This window comes from Saccostrea cucullata, unplaced genomic scaffold (assembly GCF_032062105.1).
Source record: "Saccostrea cucullata isolate Sc308-1 unplaced genomic scaffold, CSIRO_AGI_Scuc_v1 ctg6, whole genome shotgun sequence".
Classification (NCBI taxonomy): Eukaryota; Metazoa; Mollusca; class Bivalvia; order Ostreida; family Ostreidae; genus Saccostrea; species Saccostrea cuccullata.
This window is the reverse complement of record NW_026938995.1, coordinates 110,552-129,530: the sequence shown is the minus strand read 5'-3', so window position 1 is coordinate 129,530 and position 18,979 is coordinate 110,552. Positions and strand designations below refer to the sequence as shown.

The 18,979-nt window shown below is 33.5% G+C and overlaps 1 protein-coding gene across 1 annotated transcript; it reads left to right on the top strand.

Annotated features, from left to right (window-relative positions):
* The first annotated feature begins 85 nt into the window (after positions 1 to 85).
* On the top strand, positions 86 to 11,601 carry LOC134252032 (uncharacterized). Its single transcript, XM_062734452.1, has 3 exons — positions 86 to 293; positions 5,667 to 5,873; positions 7,675 to 11,601. The coding sequence occupies exons 1-3, from the start codon at positions 179 to 181 to the stop codon at positions 8,763 to 8,765; spliced, it is 1,413 nt and encodes a 470-aa protein (XP_062590436.1). The 5' UTR covers positions 86 to 178; the 3' UTR covers positions 8,766 to 11,601.
* Positions 11,602 to 18,979: the final 7,378 nt, after the last annotated feature.

Below are 18,979 nucleotides of genomic sequence, written 5' to 3'. Positions count from 1 at the left end.
GATTTTTAAAATGTTATGAAAGGCTTTTTGGCCCGAGCTGCAAGGGCTGATTTTGCTCGACCTTTTTCGGCTTTTAGCGAATACATCCGAATGGTTACGGAGTCGAACGGATTTAGCACGATGAAATCTAAACACGTGTGTCGTCTGTGTTAAGATATGGGGCATAAACTTGCCATGTATGTTCATGAGAATGTACGTGCCTTGCGTACAGGGATACAAGAAAAAATCATGGACTTTTAATAAGCGATTATTCTCAGATATTGGACTTGTTTGTGTGGCTGTTACATCATTGTGTAAGTGTACCTTTGTCCTTATACAAAATATCGAATTTTCTCTGCTTCCTGCTTCTGTTGTTCTGCTTGAAGTCAAATAAGTATAAATGCTTTTTATAAAAAAAAAAATGATGACCAAGTTATGGAAATATTTTCAAATAAAAAATAAAATGATAATAACCACAGTAGTTTAGTTTAAATTATATAAGTATGATGGATTATGAATTGATTTAATATAAACAAAATAAAAATTATGAGTTTTATATTGATAAAAAAAAAAGAAAGATTTTTAAATTAAAAAAATGCATTGTTAATGCCAATGTATGTTACTAGTTTTTGAAATTAAGCATTGCAAACCTTGATTATGAATTGATTTAATATAAATTATGAGTTTCATATTAATAAACAATATAAAATAAACATTTTTTTTTTAAAAATTTACCTTGCAAAGCTATGAATTGTTAATGGATATACCTAACCTTAAAGTATGATACAGCATAAAAGACAGCAACATGCTTTTATACTGAATTCTTTGTGTTTGACTACTTTACATGCATGAGTGAATTTACCGACAACTACTCAGAACTCGCCTTAGAGTATTTTTTTTTTTAGATTTTTTTTGTATTTTCATTACAAAAAAAATACCGTGATCAAGGTATTTGTAATACCTTGATCAAGCTATATACCTTTATCATAAAGCTCTGAAAGTGAGCCTGAGCTTTTTTGTTCACATTGTATTTGGCCTCTTTCTCTTTGTAAACTTTTTAAATTTTCAACTTCTTAAGAACCACTAGGCAAATTTCATCTAAGCTTGCTACAAAGCATAATCAAGTAGAGGGGTTTTAAGTTCTGGGTTGTCCCTTAACAATCTTGGAATTGGGAAATTCCCCTGTCTAAAAAGTGTCTATAGACTATAATGATGTACATCCCTGGTAATTCTGGTATTAATAGGAGAGCAACCACAGACTCCCTTCTACTTTTTGAGTCACCTGAGTCACTTGGGTTGTCCATTGCTATGTGTTTCATCCATTATCAATTGTGTCTGACACCTGTCTTCCATTAATATTTGAATATTTTGAGCTTCTCCTCAGGAACTGCTCAACCACTTTCTACCAGTTTTGTCTGTATGCATCAGTGATTGAAGGGGAATGAAAATTGTGATTTTCATAATCCTTGCTCCCTTGGAGCCTGAGGGGAGGGGCTAAAAGCTTCAAAATCAATGATGGAATCTTTTAAAAATCTTCTATATTCCCCATGTTCCCAGACTTCAAACTGTTAGGGCATGATGGTGATAAGCAGCGAGCTCTCTACAAAAATTTATAAAGTCAGGGGTCTTGGTGTTAATTTAAGGTGGAAATATAGTCCATGCAAGTACATTTTAAATTTTTTTTTAATTTAAAAATTTCTTCTTATTTGATCCTTGGACTTTTTAAGCTGCTGCAAACAAAATAATTGCCTACTTATTATCATCTAGGGTGCCTCTTTGAAATTGTATTCCTTGTATTAGGTAAAACATTCTTCCTTTACATTCTTACATGCGACTTGAAAGTCTAATTATACAGTAGGGCCTTATACTTTAAGAAAAAAAATCCTTCATAATTCTATACTTTAAAAAAAGCATTTCTAATGTTTATTATACAGTAAGGCCTTATACTTTAAAAAAATTCCTTCATAATTCTATACTTAAAAAAGAATTTCCAATGTTTAATGCCTAATGAATGGTAAAAAAAAAATGTTAAAGCCAACTTAAAGGGTTTTGAGGGGAGCGGAACAGACAGAAAACCCTTGGCTTGCGAGGATAAGGACTACTCTGTAAAATGTTTGAGCAGTTGATGACATGTTTGACGTATTTTTTTTTACATCAAGTGAAGGAGGAACAGGTACACGTGTTATTTGCATTCCTTGGTCTTTGACATTTATGGAATCGATCGAGTTTATTCTGCTGTGCAGGTAAACAAAATTTAGTAATACCTAGAAAATTTGCAAGAAGCCAGCACTATAAACTTTAATTGAAGGTTGATGTTCAGGTCCATGACGAAATGCATGTTTGCTTTTGAACCAAGAGAATAAATGTAAACATCCTTTTTTTTCTAATTTTACAAGTCTCACGTACAAAACGCATGTTTAGATTTTTTTGGTCCTCATGCATTGCTTTCTGCTGCAATGCCATTTGATACATTATTTCACTGAAAGACAATTCGTTTGACTTTAATCAATAATACTTTCACGATAATCCTCTTAAATAAGACACATATTCAGTCTAAACTGTGTACGTTAATTTACGAAGATTTTAAGATACAGATGCACTTCATACATTAATTTAAGAAGATCTTGAATAAGATACACACTGCATAGTGCGTACATCAATGTAAGAAGATTTTGTCAGCTGAAGAGGAAGGGGAAATCTGACATCACATCCCTTTGTTCTGTTATGATTTAGATTTGTCATAATATGTTAGTAAATTGGCTTGAAATTCACCATTGTGGTCAAAAAGCTAATTGATTTACTATAGGAAGATGGTCATATTAATGAATCATCTTTATAGTAAACATTTGAACCTTAAAAGGGAAGGATGTTTTAATTTGTTTGTTTCTTATAACTGAAAAAAAATCTTGTTGAAGAAAAAAGGCTAAAAAAGGATCAAGAGTTTTCTATCTTAGAATGTAATGCCTGCATGGATTTGTGTTTTAATACTTGCATAACACTAATTGCACAAAAAAGTTCACACAAAGAATGTGTCCTTATGGCAGTGTCAGACTTTGATTTTGTTTAGTGCTTGTTTATGTACCTGGTACTTGTACTTATTCTAACAGATAAACAAGAAATTATGGGAAGTTCCATTCTAATACAGTAAAACATGGTTATAGCGAACACACTTCTTACAAAGAATGACTCTTACAATGAAGTGATTTTCATTCTTTGTGACTTCAAGAAGTATTATAAACTTAACAGATATAAGAATTATGCTTATGAAGAAGTTCGGGCTTTACGGACCGTGGATATCGGCCTGGATAGCTCAGTGGTTAGAGCACCTGAAAAAAAATGCAGGGGTGAAGAAAAAAGGCTACCTGGTAGATGCAGCCATATGTTTTCTTTGTGCATTTCACCAATCCTGACAACATTTGGTGGCCAGTGTGGGGGTCAGACTTTGTTCAGGTTACAGTGTATGTTAAATTTAATTCCTGGCAGGGCCCTAGAACTTGTGTCTTCGAGATAAACTGTTTAATCCTCCAAGGAAATTATGGGAAGTTCCTTTACGGACCTTAAATATTGGTTATAGCTCAGTGGTTAGAGCACCTGACTATTAATGCAGGGGTCTTCATTCCCTGTGACTTCAAATGTTTTCTTAACAGATAAATTTCTCCTTTCCTACTACACTTATAACCAAGTAAAATTGTCCCTCCCTGGCAATTCATAATACATATTAAGTGTATTTACTCAAATTACTGTTAAGTTTTTAAGAAATTTTTTTTTACATTAAATTGACTAGCAATTACCGGTACAAGAAGCTTGTATCTCTGCTATACCGTATCAAAGAAATAGATCAAAGTATGTTGTATAAAGGGTAATGAAGTAAATTAATTAATGCTCTGTTGACATATGAATACAGTGTAGTTCAATAAGAATTGAACATGACTTAATACTGATTTCAATTATGAGAATTTAATTAAAAATAGTTTAATTTTGATTAACTTACTGCGAATCAGTTTTTGACACATTGACTTGATGTGAAGTTCAAAGCTAAGTGAAGCTAATCAGAATTAAGTTTTGATTCATTAGTAATATATCAAAATTAAGCTACTGTACACATATCACTGGTCAGATAGCATTAAATTCTGTTTTGAATGAAAAATATAGAAACTCTTCACTTTATTATTGAAAATGCATTTTAAAACTAGGTACATCAAATTAAAAGTAAACATAAGTAGGAACAAAAAAAAAATATTTGATAAGCTGATAAAACAAGTGTCTTGTACTGTACGAGCTATAACACACGTCCATACATTACATTAAATGTCCTAATATTGTTCAATTTATAGAATTTGCTTTTAGAAAAAAAAAATTCCAGGTGGTTTGGATGATTGTATCTCAGGCAAAGTTGACATGCATGCCCACATATTTAGATGGATTTCTTCCTAAAAGAAAATTTAAGAGTCAAATATTTTTTGTAAAAAAAATGAATGCTTTGATAACGATTTATCGGTAAGTGAATTTGACTTGTCTCTGCTTGGTGTCGTGTTTAACTATAAAACAGGTGTTTGGTAGCTAGGAGATTGATTGATAGAATGAGTCCTAGGGCAATTATGTCAGCATTACTCCATAGCCATGGAAACCTGATCAATGCAGATTTAATAATATATTTTAGCTATTGGTTGTACTTACTATAAAGTATCAATCATTGAAAAACTTTGTACTCATTTAAATATTTAACATTGCATTTTGCTTTAGAAAAATTAGAACATCAAAATGCAGAGCAACCAAAGAGCAGGAATGCCATGCATTTGTTTATAATATGTCAACATTTTTCATTCACATTGAATTTGATACATCACCACTTGCTGGTGGAGGGCTGCAAACGTAGACATTAGGGCCTTTGAGCAGTGAGGGGGTCTTTTCCTGCCAGCTCCCACTGTGTCATGGGACCTTGTTTTATACACAGTCTAGTCTAAGGGCCAGTCTCCAAATCCCACAGTGGGATTTAAACCACTTGTAATGTATTAAAAGATCAACTTCTTACTCTGCGACTCTAGAGTAGAGCAAAAGCTTTAACCACTGCACCATTTTGCATGCAAATGCTTCTTTTGGTAAAGATGAAAATAAACTGTGGATTTTAATTTATGGTCTCTATTTTCCTTTGCCCTGTGAACCATTAAAATTAATGCAATCTTCTAAAATATTTCTGAATCCTAAACATCCAGCAGTGACGCCATGCAAAATGTTGATACGATTAGAAGAAGAATAGAATCCTTTACTAAAAATATGTGAGTTTCAGTTTGGATGGGTATATATTTTAGTTTTATTCTCCCACAACTCCTTCATCCAAATATAAACTAAGTGCCATTTATGCCAACAAATCATGTGACTTTAATATCGAACAAGTGACTACTACTGTTGCACATAAGAAAAATCCTTGACCAGAGCATATCTTCTCTCCCTTTGATTCAATGTGGCTCATACTTCACTCACAGAGTGCCACTGGTCATTGGATGTGCAATGATCTTGAAGTTTCTAGGTCAAGGTCAAAACCTTTTCAGCTACCTTTCATTTTTGTGTTCCTTGCTGAAAGCGGGGCACTTTGAGATGGCCACCACCGCAAGGATATCTAGTGATTTGGTTATGACAGAGTTGAAACGTCACCCATTTATGTTTCACTGGTTCTTTTTTCTTTGTAGTGTGTGTATTGTTCCTCCATTACCAGCTATCTACCTCAGATGAAACTGAAGACCATCAGAAATTTCTCCCTACCTTTCACAGACAGATCAGAAGTGCAGGACAGACAGGGCACCGGGGCAGTTCCAGGAGAGTCCACACAGAAACGCTGGTGCCATCCTGGTTACAACACTACTGTTATGGACGTCCACCAGGCCAAATATCAACAGGTATAGTAAAAAAAACATCAGATGATTTATTTTGTGAAAGTCAGATTCCATTACAGTGCATGGATGTTATTTTTATGCCCCCCTCCCTTTAAAAAGAAGTGAGGGCATATTGCTTTGCTGCTGTCTGTCAGTCCACCATCAGTTTCCATTCATTTTCTTCACAGAGGTTGCACAAATTGACATGAAATTTCGTATACAGATTTACCATGAAAATATCAAGGTCAAATCTAGTTTTGGGTACGATCGGGCCATTTTGGACAGAGTTATGCCCCTTGGACTTAGAAAGATTCCAATTATTTGCAGTATCCATTCTTTTTCTTTGCAGAGGTTGCTCATACTGAAATGAAATTCAGTATAAAGATTTAACATAAGAAATATCTAGGTTGAGTTCTGTTTTGGGTACATGTACGATCGATCCATCTTTGTGTTACACACAGTTATGTATCCTCGGACTTTTGAGAAAAATTCCAATTCTTTATGTAAAATTTCATTGCAAAAGCTCAAAGGGGGGGGGGGAAAAAAGTGTTATATAGAACATAGTCAATAAATGTTTATGTTATACATTTCATCTTCATTTTTTGACATAGGTGTATTAAAACTGTATTTTGTACTGTCTTCCTTGATGTAACCTCATGTCTGTCACTTTAGTAGAACACCAATGAATGAAAATTAGATTAAGCTCCGTTTTGGGTACAGATCATTCTGTGACATAAAAATTCCAATCATTGGTCCAACAAGGATCTCATTTGTTAACCGGTTTCCAACATTTCACTCAGTGAAACATCAATTTTTTTTATACCCACTCAGCTTTTTTCGTATAGATTTGTATAGGAACAAACTTTTGTATAAAAATTGTATAACATAATTGGTAGATGATAAATTAGCGTATATAAAGTTGGACAAAAATATGCATTTTTAGCTGTTCTGGTCTGAGACTTGGCTATCATTGTTAATGGTGTTAAATGCATGCTTGTACAATGTACTTTAGCACCTGTGTCCTTGACCTTAGGTATCTTATTATAAGCCTTGGTGTGCTTTTTCTTATACCATCTGAAGTCTTTTTGAAAATAAAGTAAGGTGTTCTAAAATTCTACAAAGAAAAAAAAATTATTAAAGATGCTTTTAAGTTCTACTGTCAAAGTAAAATTGAGAAGAGTTTATGTAAATTGTAATGTAAAGTGTCTTAATCTGTCAATTTGGATTTTTTCCCCCCTAAATTGCCTCTTGATTCAATTTCTGTAGAATGATACTAAGAATGAATAAAAGTAAAGTTTACCAATATATGAGAGTCTTTTTTTGTTATTTTCAATGAAAAGTGTTTCCAAGGTCAAAAAGTGGAGTGTGAATATTGGGTAAATATGATTTGATAACCTTAATAGTTAGCTGTACACTCGAATCCCAGTACAGAGTAAATATAAAATTGCAGCCTGACAGAATCACTAATACTGTAACAATTATAAGGACAACTGACGTAGCATAAAACCTGACAGATAAACAGTTTTATGTAGGCAGCTGTTTGACAGGCTGATGACAGAACAGAACATGTACCAAACAGCCCCTATCTGTATCTACTGGTTATGGACTGAATAAAGATAGCTAGGTCACAAGGGCTATCAGTGTTCCTAGATACAATGGGGATTGACTTTGATGTGAGAATGTACATGTTTTTCCTGTTTTTAAAGACTGTTTCCTAAAATTCCTTTCTTCCTGTTCATAAAGTAATAAATGAATGATGGTTAGAGGCAGTCTAATATTTTTTAAATTGTGTTTAATTTTTAATTAATACTAAATTACATTTTAGGTCCTACACCAGAAGGATTCAGCTTAGAACAGGTCCACATTCTACTCACACCTGGCATTACATCCTCAGAAAATATCCCAAATTGTGTCAACGTTCCAGAGAGCAGGCAGTACACAGCTGATGTTCATCACCTGAAAAACACAGCTCTTCACAAAGTTTTTCAAAATATCCCCAGCACAAACAGCAGTATTCATTGTAAGAAGGAAGAGTTGCATCCCTTGGCTCATTATCAGCTTCACGAGTTAGGGAAGCAGTACTTTTCACTGTATATGGAAAAATGGAATATTGAAGCTAGTCACGTTGCCCCTAAACATTTTAGAATTCAATCACTAGATAAAAAAGACAGTTTGTCAAGTCTCACATCATTTCTGCATGGCATGTTACCACAGACACATTTTAAAAATGTAGATATTCAGAAGTTAGATGCAATCACTAATGTGTCTAAAAGACAGAAGATAAAATTAGGATGTAATTTTCAACCCAATTTGACTGACTATCTTGATCAACACTTTATGAAACACACACAAGCAGACAATGGAACTGGCCATTTTTACTCCAATGTCCTCCCAAATGTTTGCTCTTCATTGTCTCAAAAATCCAGAAATATTACTGCAGACAATATTGTCCAGAATTCCTTGCTTTTATTGGACAAAGGAATGAAATCCTGCAGTGGTCATCAAAGATGTCAAAAGCTGGCAGATCTGCATACATTCCCGTGGTTACAAGAGCTTGTTAGAAATGTCAGGATGATAAGAGATGTTTTTGAAAAGGTGTTTATCTATGCTGTTGATAGGGCCTTTATTTCATACTTGATGTCATCATTTAGGTACCGCAATGTCAAGGTCACCCACCCAGGGTCACATGCTTCTATAGAAATATACAGAAATGTTTATGAAAAGGTCAATCCTTACTATGTGAAAATATTGTACAATGGTATCGATATTTCTCATCAAGTTCCACTATGCACAAAAATACACCCATGGAGTTTGTGTAAACTCAAGTACTTTGTTGATTTTCAAAAGCAGAAGTACAAGTCTTTGTTTAAAGCTAGTCCCATGTTACAGAAAAGTTGTCATTTCTCTGTTATATGAATGTCTCTATTTATTATTAACATATTACTAGTTGCAATGTGTTGAATTTCAACTTACAAGATAGTCTGTATGATCTGAAATTTTATTCCTTTCCATCTTTCCCTTGTTATTCTGTCCTTTTTGAATGTAAAATAAACAGCTTGTCACCTTTAAAATAAGTTGCTAGGAAGTCAATTTTCTCTGAGTCTTATTCTTGCAAAGGAGACATTGCTTTAATTAATGTATATCTCAAATTCAAACTGATCAGTTGTTTGTGTGAATAACATGATGTTAAAGTGAATGGGTTTTAAACCATTACATCAAGAACAATTATGAGGAGGTTTAGATCTGAAATATAGTACAAATAATGTGGTTTATAAAGAAATGGGTGTGTGGATGCATGTATAGTATCTCATTTAAACATGTGATGTTTAATGAAATGACACAAGGAACATTGTATGTGTGTAGAATTGTAGATCTGAAATGTATGAAATTATTTAAGAAATGTTTTTGCATAGTATCGTTAAAAAAATGTTACCGTATTTCAGTGCGGTTAATATCATTGGAAACTGTAAATGTATTGGTGCATTTGTTTTCATAAATATTTAACATGATTAATGAATGTTCAAATGCTTATTTCATGTTTATTCTTTTGATTTGCTCCAAGGTGCTTTCAGTAGACCATTTTAGAGCTTTTTCTCATGCTAGAAATTTTCTTGAAACAGGTTACCTGGTACAGCTATAATATAGTTCTAAGGGATGAATTTGACCAAAAGTGAAGGAAAATAAATCTGCCTTTGAAATATTGGAGCAATGGTGTTAGGTCGATTCCTAACTTTATGAGAATGAACAAAGAGAGATAATTCTAAAATACCTTTAGATACTTCTCTTTGCATCAAACCTAATATTGAATTGCTAAGATCATGTAACAGCTATTCTCGCAAATATTGTCAGTTTTGAAGTTAAAATTACTATATAAGAGATCTAGCAATGTGAATGGTTCAAAATGTCTAGTGTTGCTTTTTTGTGTGTATATTTTGATAGCATTTTTACAATGAAATCTATTTTTACAATGAATTCTATTGAATTCAGTATCAGATGTATTAATTCAATGACGAATTTATTGTTGTTTTTTTTTTTATTTTTCATGTATGTATTTTATTCTACATGTATTTTATTTATTAACTATTTTTGATTGTCATGAATTCTTTTGAATTCAATACAAGATGTATTAATTCTCATACAATCATTTTTGTTTTATCGAGTTTGTACTTACTACATAATTTTGCTTCATGCTGTCTTTCTGTTGTGTCTGGTAGTAATGTATCATTAAGGTGTACAGAGATAAAGTGTTGAAATTAATGTGAATAATTATTAATGGAATGAGACCTTGATTATCTTAATTATTTATGAATTAAGAAGATGGATATTTTTGAGCATTATTTTTAATTTTTTTTTTTATTCAATTGAGAGAGCAACCTTTCTACAAATATAAGATGTTACAAAGAATTATAGTCTTGAACAAGAGGAATCAGGGAAATTCATTATGTGGGTCAATTTACTACAAGAATATTTTCAACTTATAACCATAACACATTTGCATAGTTTTATTTATCAAGTTGTTGCTTAATTTAATCAATTATTGTATCATTTCTTTTTAATGAAAAAAAAGGGCATGAACAAAGCATAAACGCAAACAAGTCAATGCCACACATCAGTGATGTCATAATAATTAGTATTACAGCATGTATAACATTAAAAATCAGTTTAATATGGCAGTATAAAATGCTAATTAGTATTAAGACTATTGTTTTATGTATTGCATAATTAACCAGTGTCACAGTATTTTTCATGTATTGTACATCCTATTGAAAAATTCTTAATACCTCAAGCAATATTATGAGAATTCAGGATCTTGACAACTATAAAAACATTAGTCATCATAGACGTGTTCATGAAAAAGAGCATTTAGCCTTGTTTTGTTTTGTAATATTTGCTAGTTCTTAGCTCTAGACTTCAGGATGAATTCATGTCATTTAGTGAACTGAAAGTTTACTGCAAAGTGACTGGATGACAGAACTTCCCTGAAAGTTACTGCAAGTTGGCTGAATAGCTGAACTTTTGTCGAAAAGTTTACAGCAAGTTGACTGAATAGTAGAGCTTGGCCTGACAGTTTATTTTAAAATTTACTGAATAACGGAGCTTTGCCTGAAAGTTGACTAAATAGCAAAGCTCTGACTGAAAGTTTACTACAAGTTGACTGAATAGCACAGCTCTGTTACCCACACTTACCCACATTTTGACCTTTCAGTGATCACTCAGTTGCCTAAATGGCAGATTTTCATTCTGTGTGCAATTTACGTTTCAGTCTGTTTTGATAAAAATGCTCAGGTATTTTTATATTGTATTCTACAGTCAATTTGTTTGTGGGGCTAGATAAAGAAAAGATCAGGAATATTAGCAGGATACCTCTTTTGTTTAAATAAATCAGAAGAATTATATACTTCTATGGTGCATTTTCATTGTTCTCATATGCATGCATGCATAAAATACAACAGTTGCTCAGGTTTTAGTTATAAGAAATTGATCTGCAAATATTTCACTGCAATTAGCATTTTAAGTTAATTTTTGACTTGATTTTGTGTAATTCCTGTGATTATTTATGTACAAGTACTAATTTATTGTTTTTCTGAGAGTATACCAGTGCTAAGTTGATTGTATGTCATGATCTGTTGTGGAGTTGAACAAAATAATTGTTAACTCATCATGATGTACTGCAGTTAGGATTGTTATTTGCTTGTTTTAAAAAACACAGTTTATTCATGATGAAAAACATCAAAATAAACTATAAAAATTATCAAGTTGTTTTCTTTTCCATTTTCGGTTTTTCTGGAATACGTTGAATACGTATACACTTGTCAAAGCATTTAATAATCCATTGCAATGTCAATGTGGTCCACCTCCATGTCTAATTTATAATTTTGAATCTGAAAATAGTTTCTGCGAATGGAACAAATTTTATTGAAGTGAATAAGGGAGACGATAACGAACAGGTATTCATCTCATCAAAACTTTAAACATTGTACATATCTGTAAACGGGGCATCTAATAAACACGGTACCCTGGAAATTTCCAGAGCTGGGATCAGGTAGATATGAGGAATAAGCACCCGCAGATGAATACAAGTCGGAATTTTTCATATTTATTCTTCATATCTTAATTTCAACAAAATTAATTTTATTTTAGATTACACTGATTCTACACACAAATACATTGAAGGTGATATTTAAAGGATACTGGACTTCCACATTGACAATACTTTTGTAGTCTTCGGATACCAGGACTTCCACCACACTGTCGGAATTCTTATTTGATCGTGCTCCTTTATTATATGTAGCTTCACATGAAACAATTTACTCAAAAACTTATACATGCAAAGAACAAACTTGTTATGGCCTTCAACTTAGCATTTTGATATACAGTGTATATCAGTGATACATTATCAATTGACAATAGTTAACCTTACTTCATATGTCGATTCCACACTGACAACCAAACCGTATGTCAATCGAGATTATTTCTACTTTTGAAAAAATATGTTAAAAATAAAATTTTTGGACTTAGATTTCAGTAATTGACAGCATTATTATCTTATATTTCTTTCGAAGATCCGATGAATTGATCTTATATGTATCCTCATCGAGAAACAGGACAAGTCAGGTAGAAGGACCCTCAGCCCATTTTCTTCATCTTCCCTACCCAAATATGTATTCACATTTCTTTCTATAAATTTACGTTAAAGTAAAATAACAAAAAAAATTAAATAAGCTTTCCAAAAAAAAAAAAATAATAAAAACGCACCCTTTTGTATTATAGAAGAAATGCTTAGGGTTCATTTAACTGAATAATGGCCAATTGATCAAACTTTGGTTAAAGTAACGCTACAAAATCATACACAAGTCAAAAATAAAAATATGCGTACAATGCATAAATATTTTTACATAAATATTAATTAATAGTAATCTATTTATTTACTGTAAAAAGTGCGTAATTTTTGAAAGTGCGTCGTAACACAGCCCTCACCTCTGGCCATCAGCAATGCGAAAAGGGAAGCAATTTGTAAGTTTTCTCCTGCCAGTACATAGCCTCCACAGGCACCTGACGTTACTTATTTTTCTTTTAATAAAAAAACATACCATACCAAATTCTTTATTAAAAGAAAAATAAGTAGCCTAACGTCAGGTGCCTGTGATAGCCTCTCAACAAAAAGTCCTATGCGGTGCCTCCACGCGGAAGCAGACTGATACACCTGTCGGCCCCAGGCTAACTTTGCAAGGGCGCACAGGAAGACGAGGCTCGAAAGCCTTGGTCAACAACTCATCTAGGAGAGAAAACTCGGATTACAACCCGAATTTAGTAGGAGACCGTTAGCAACTACTATGTTGGCCCACAGACATTTATAAACTTGGAGGTTGGACTTGAGGCTAATCACCTCCTTTCATAAAAAAACATTGATTACGGAAATCGTTACAACAATTAGTACCACTGAAGGAAGGGCAAGCGCGATATGCGAGATTCCAGATGAGGATTACCTTCATTGGGAATTCGAGAGAATGACGACAGTTAGGAAAAGCCGAGAGGACTCTTACGGTCTGAAAGGAACGCAAATGCCATCCATAACAACACCTAAAACATCACCATGATCGGATGCTGGAGCGTAAGAACAATGTTCCAGATTGGAAAAACAGCAAACATCTTAAGAGAGTTTAACAGATATAAGTTGGATATAATGGGACTGAGCGAAGTAAGATGGACAGGTTTCGGTGAACTAAACATAACCTCTGGAGAGACCATCTTGTACTCCGGAGCTGAAGAACATCATAGAGAAGTAGAACTTATACTTAGTAGGAAAAGCCGACAAAGCTTGATGGAATATAATCCTGTTAATGGCAGAATCATATAAGCGCGTTTTTTCTCCCGCTTTGCCAAGCTAGCAATAGCCCAACAAACGAAATAGACGAAGCGGATAAGGACACCTTCTATGAACAGCTACAAAGAGAGATTGCAAAAGTGCCAAAGCATGACATACTGATGGCAATGGGTAATGCAAGTGCAAAGGTTGGAAAGTCGAATGAAAGACGGGGAAAGAGTCATGGGGCAAGAGGGCATTGGGACTATGAATGAAAACGGCATGATGTTAGCAGAAATGTGTGCTCTTAATAACTTAATCATCCGCGGAACCCTCTTTAAGCACCTTGACATAAACAAGCTTACATGAGAGTCACCTAATGGATGAGATAGGAACCAAACTGACCATGTAATGGTGAACGACAGATACAGGAAGTCTGTATGTGATTTAAAGGTTATGCATGGTCCAGATGCCAATTCAGATCACCATCTAGTACTGGCTAAAGTAAAGATGAAACTCTACAGAAATTTAAGAGCTGATAAAAGGAAAAATCTGGAAGATATATGTAGCTAACCACACAGAGAGTGCAGCAAATACAAACCGTCTGAGCAAAGTTTACCAACTGACCAAGCAGCTTTGTGGGGAAAAACAAGACAAGTGACATAAGGTCCAAGAATGGTGAACTAATCATTGAGGATGGAAAAATATTGGAGAAATGGAAAGAGCATTTTGAAGAGGTCCTTAATGTTCCAGCTGAAACAACAGAATTACCCGAAGGATGCACCATCCAAGAGAACAAAATTGAAGAAATTGACACAACACCAATAAGAGAGGAGGAGGTTAAAAAGGCAATCCCAAAAATGAAGAATGGAAAGAGTCTTGGCATAGATAATACCAATGCGGAATTACTAAAGGAGAGCGTGTCATATTAAACATTAGAGCTTACAAATTTATTCAACAGTATCTGTCAGAATCATCAGTGAGCATGAAAATACCAACAGACTGGAAGAGATCGCTCATTGTCAAAATACCTAAAAAAGGAGAGCTGACAATATGTGACACCTATAGAGGAATCACTACTATCTGTGCCATCCAAAATATAATTTTCAGAATAGTGATTGACAGAATAAGAGAAGGACTAGAGTACAGATTACGACCAGAGCAAGCTGCATATCGAAGAGAAAGAGGAACATTAGAACAGATTTGCACTCTAAGAGATATTTTAGAACAATCTATAGAGTGGCAAGCACCACTATACATAAGTTTCATAGACTTAAAAAAAAAGCCTTCGACAGCATAATAAGAGAGATACCGTGGGTCATACTAAGGAAATATGGAATTCCTGATGTATATGTGGACATCATCAAGAAATTAGACGATGGAAGGTCTAGTTGTGTTGAAGAGGAGAAGGAATGGACGACGAAAAGCTTGATACGTTTAATCGAAAATACCTTTGAAGGATCTTGATAATACACTGGCCTGAAAGATAACTAACAAATGTACGAAAAAACAAGATCCATACCTCTATCAAGGACTATCAAAGCAAAGAGATGGAGATGGATAGGCCACACCCTACGAAGGGAAGAGAACTCACACGTCAGAACACCTCTCACATGATCCCTTGAGGGAAAAAGACGAGGAGGACGACCACAGAACACCTGCCGACGCTCTGTTGAGAGAGAAAGAGAAGAACTGGGTTGGAACAGTTGGAAGGAGGGGCAGGTTGTTGCCAGTGACCGCCGTAAGTGGCGTTCTTTGTTTAACGTCGTCATGCGTCCTCCGGGGCATGGGGAGGATAAGTAAGTACTACATGTAGTAATCAAAATTCCAACAGTTTGTTCGAAGACTTGGTATCCGAAAACTCCATGAATATTGTCATTGAGCATCCGTTTGAAATCAACTTCAGAATACTAGTGCTTAAGTAAAGAAGTTGATTTTTTACGAAGTAATTTTTTATGACCAAATACGAGATTTGAAAATTCCTGAATTCATTTTTGTTAAAGAAGTAGTCCCCTACATCGAAATTCCTAGTTATTACATGTAATTAATCGCGAGGATCGGTTGTTCAAAGTGTTGATAAGTCGAATGTTAACGTCCAAAAATGTAATAACTAATAGGTTTAAATGAATCTTTGATTCCGTAACGTTTAAGTTCAATTCAATTGCATATTGAACCTATTGAATTATACCTAATTCGTGATTCATTTCAAGATAGATTCAATGAAATATATTCATGGAGATAACGAACAATGTTCAAGCTCAAAAGTCCATTCAGACAATATAAATCAAGAATAGAGCAAACACAGACCTCTGCAACATAGAGGTGGGATCAGGTCTCATAACAAGGAAGGAACACCCCTTGCCGAACGGTCACGACCGCTTTAGTATAAAATAGTATCATGGCTTAACCATTCAGCCAACATTTAAAATGATGACTTTAAATAAGACTGTTGAAATTCTTGATTGTTTAACTTGTTTGTCAGTAGTATAGCTCGTTTTAGAAATTGTTCATACTATAACCGGTAGAAATACACAAGTCGGTAGTTCGTTTAATAATTTATTATAACGATCCAAACTTGGCGTATGATACACGATCTGGACGTCGGCGTGGATAACGTATAACAATTATGAAATAAACAATTGCAATGAAGAGTTACTCTAAGCAGAAGGACATATTTGACATAATTGATATAACTGACTAATAATTAACATGTTCACTCAGGTACAAGTGGCATCAAATGTCTTGCGATCCAATACGCAGAACATGATCTTGCGTATAAAATCAACTGTAATATATTAACCCCGTGTAAACGTATATAAGGGTATATTGCTGCATGAGGAAATTATCATAAATCTTTATATTGTAAGGTAACCATTAACATCTTTTTCTAGTAAAATATCTAAACATGAAACCGATGTGTCAGACTCTGTGGTATCTTCAATCCAAAGCTCACTGGGAAATATCTTGACATATGAATGGAAATTAATTGTTAATTGATAATACGTCGTTGATATACATGAATCAAAAATGGGACATCTAGTTAAAGGTCACAATAAATGTTTTTCTTCCTCATATAACGGAGCTCAATTAGTAACCATAAGAATTCTAACAGATATTTAAAAGACCATGTCTCCTCCATTACTACAGGAATATGAGGAAGCATACAACTCCCCGCATTTTTAAGCTCACGTGGTTTTTCGCTCAAATTAAGGTCGCATTTTCTTGCAATAAAACTTAACATTACCGATCTCAGTACGAGCTCAGTACGAGATATAACCCTATTTAATATGTATTATATATTTCATGTTAAAGGTGCATATTCTCAAAAAATCATTATATTAAATTTTACAACTCGATGTTTTAAAGGGGAATTTATTAATAAATTGTATGATGTTAAATCTGTATGATTCTACTATAGGTATATATTTACAACTTTTTATCGACCTTTCTTTGGTACTATTTAGTTAAACTTTTCAAACTGACTTCTTACAGATGACGGTTGTTTTTAACAGTACATGTACTCTGCACATTTTCCATACTTGTGTTGTGTTTGTGTGTGTGTGTGCCGAAAAAAGACAAAACTGCAGAAAGTGTGTGGTGTGTGATAAGAAAGTATCGTTTATCTTTCAGCTTAGTAAATTGTTACTTTTTAAAAGAAAATTCTTTTACATTTATGGACTGGTCTGAAACTTTGAAATTTTGCGTTGGAACGTATCTTTCCTGATGCTAGATTTCAGAAAGTAAACCTGAAAAAATGCCATCTTTTTTAACATGGAAAGCAGTCGATCAGATGAGAAATATTGTTATTATCATGCGATGTAGTGTCATGTTAATGTACAAAAAATACAGAAATTATATGAAGTGCACTGTTTCTGGGTAAAGGCAAGGCAAAGGTATAATTTAAAATGAATGGATACAAAGACGCTGCATTTGACGAGATACCATGAAAAAACCATCCAAGAGCATATAAAAATCCCACGAATTACTATGTGTGAATTATATTTAAAGTCATGGAATAAGATCAAAATTAAGTTATTCTGTTCAGTATTACTCTACATAGGATCTTGTTAGCTACTGGCAGCAGGGTTATGTCTCTCCAGTTTTCACAGCAGCTTAATCAAGTCTCCTTTTTTGGTAGTTAAACAAGTAGCCCTTTATTATTATAAATTGTATAAAAATTAAAATCCATGCTTTTTCAATAGATATGGCACGCCAAATTCACAAAAATGAGATAAACCAAGTTTCACATTTGATAAACTAGGTTTATCGACTGTAAACTATAGTTTACAAACCGTAAACTATAGTTAACGATTCGTTAAGTATAGTTTTCATCTGTAAAACTATATCTAACGGTTGTTAACTATAGTTTACGAATGATAATCTAAGTTTATCTGTCTGTAATAAGCGTTAACAATAGATTTTGTTGATAAACATAGATTCACGTTTGTAAACTATAGTTTACGATCGTAAACTATAGTTAAGAGTTGTTAATCATAGTTTCACAAATCGTGAAACTATATTTATCAGATCGTTAACTATAGTTTACAAATCGTGAAACTGTATTTATCAGATAATCTATGTTTTGCAATCGCAAATGATTGTTTTCAGTGTTAAGTATAGTTCACGGTTGTGAAACATAGATTATCGCGTTAACTATAGTTTACAGATGTAAAATATAGATTAACGTTGTTAACTATAGTTTACAGTCCGTAACTATAGTTTACAACCGATAAACCTAGTTTATCGACTGTGAAACTATGTTTTGCGCATTTTTGTGAATTTGGCGTGCCATAAATAGAAATGAAACTCGTAAATGTACTTACCTTGTCATTGGTCATTTGTAAAATAATCTTTTTAAAAACATTCTGATTGTACACACAGGTACTCTAAAGTCGACATCAAAAAGATGCTTGAGTTTCTGATTGACAATATCTACATGTATGTGTTTTTTTTGAGACCAGGTCTTCCAACAATCTATTGGAATTCGCATGGGTGCCAATTGCGTTCTGTTGTTAGCAAACCTATTTTTGTATTCATATGAAGAAAAATTTGTGCAAAGTCTTATGCATGAAAAGAACAAGTGCTTTGGCCTTCAACTCGACATGTAGATATATCGACGATGTTTTGTAAATCAACAATTGTAATTTCCATTTTTATGTCGATACGATATATCCTGGTGTGCTTGAGATAAAAGATGCCACAGAGTCTAACACATCTGTTTCATATTTGGATATTTTACTTGAAAAAGACGTTAATGGTAATCTATGATAAACGTGATGACTTTAACTTTTCTATTGTCAACTTCCCTTGCTTATGCAGCAATATA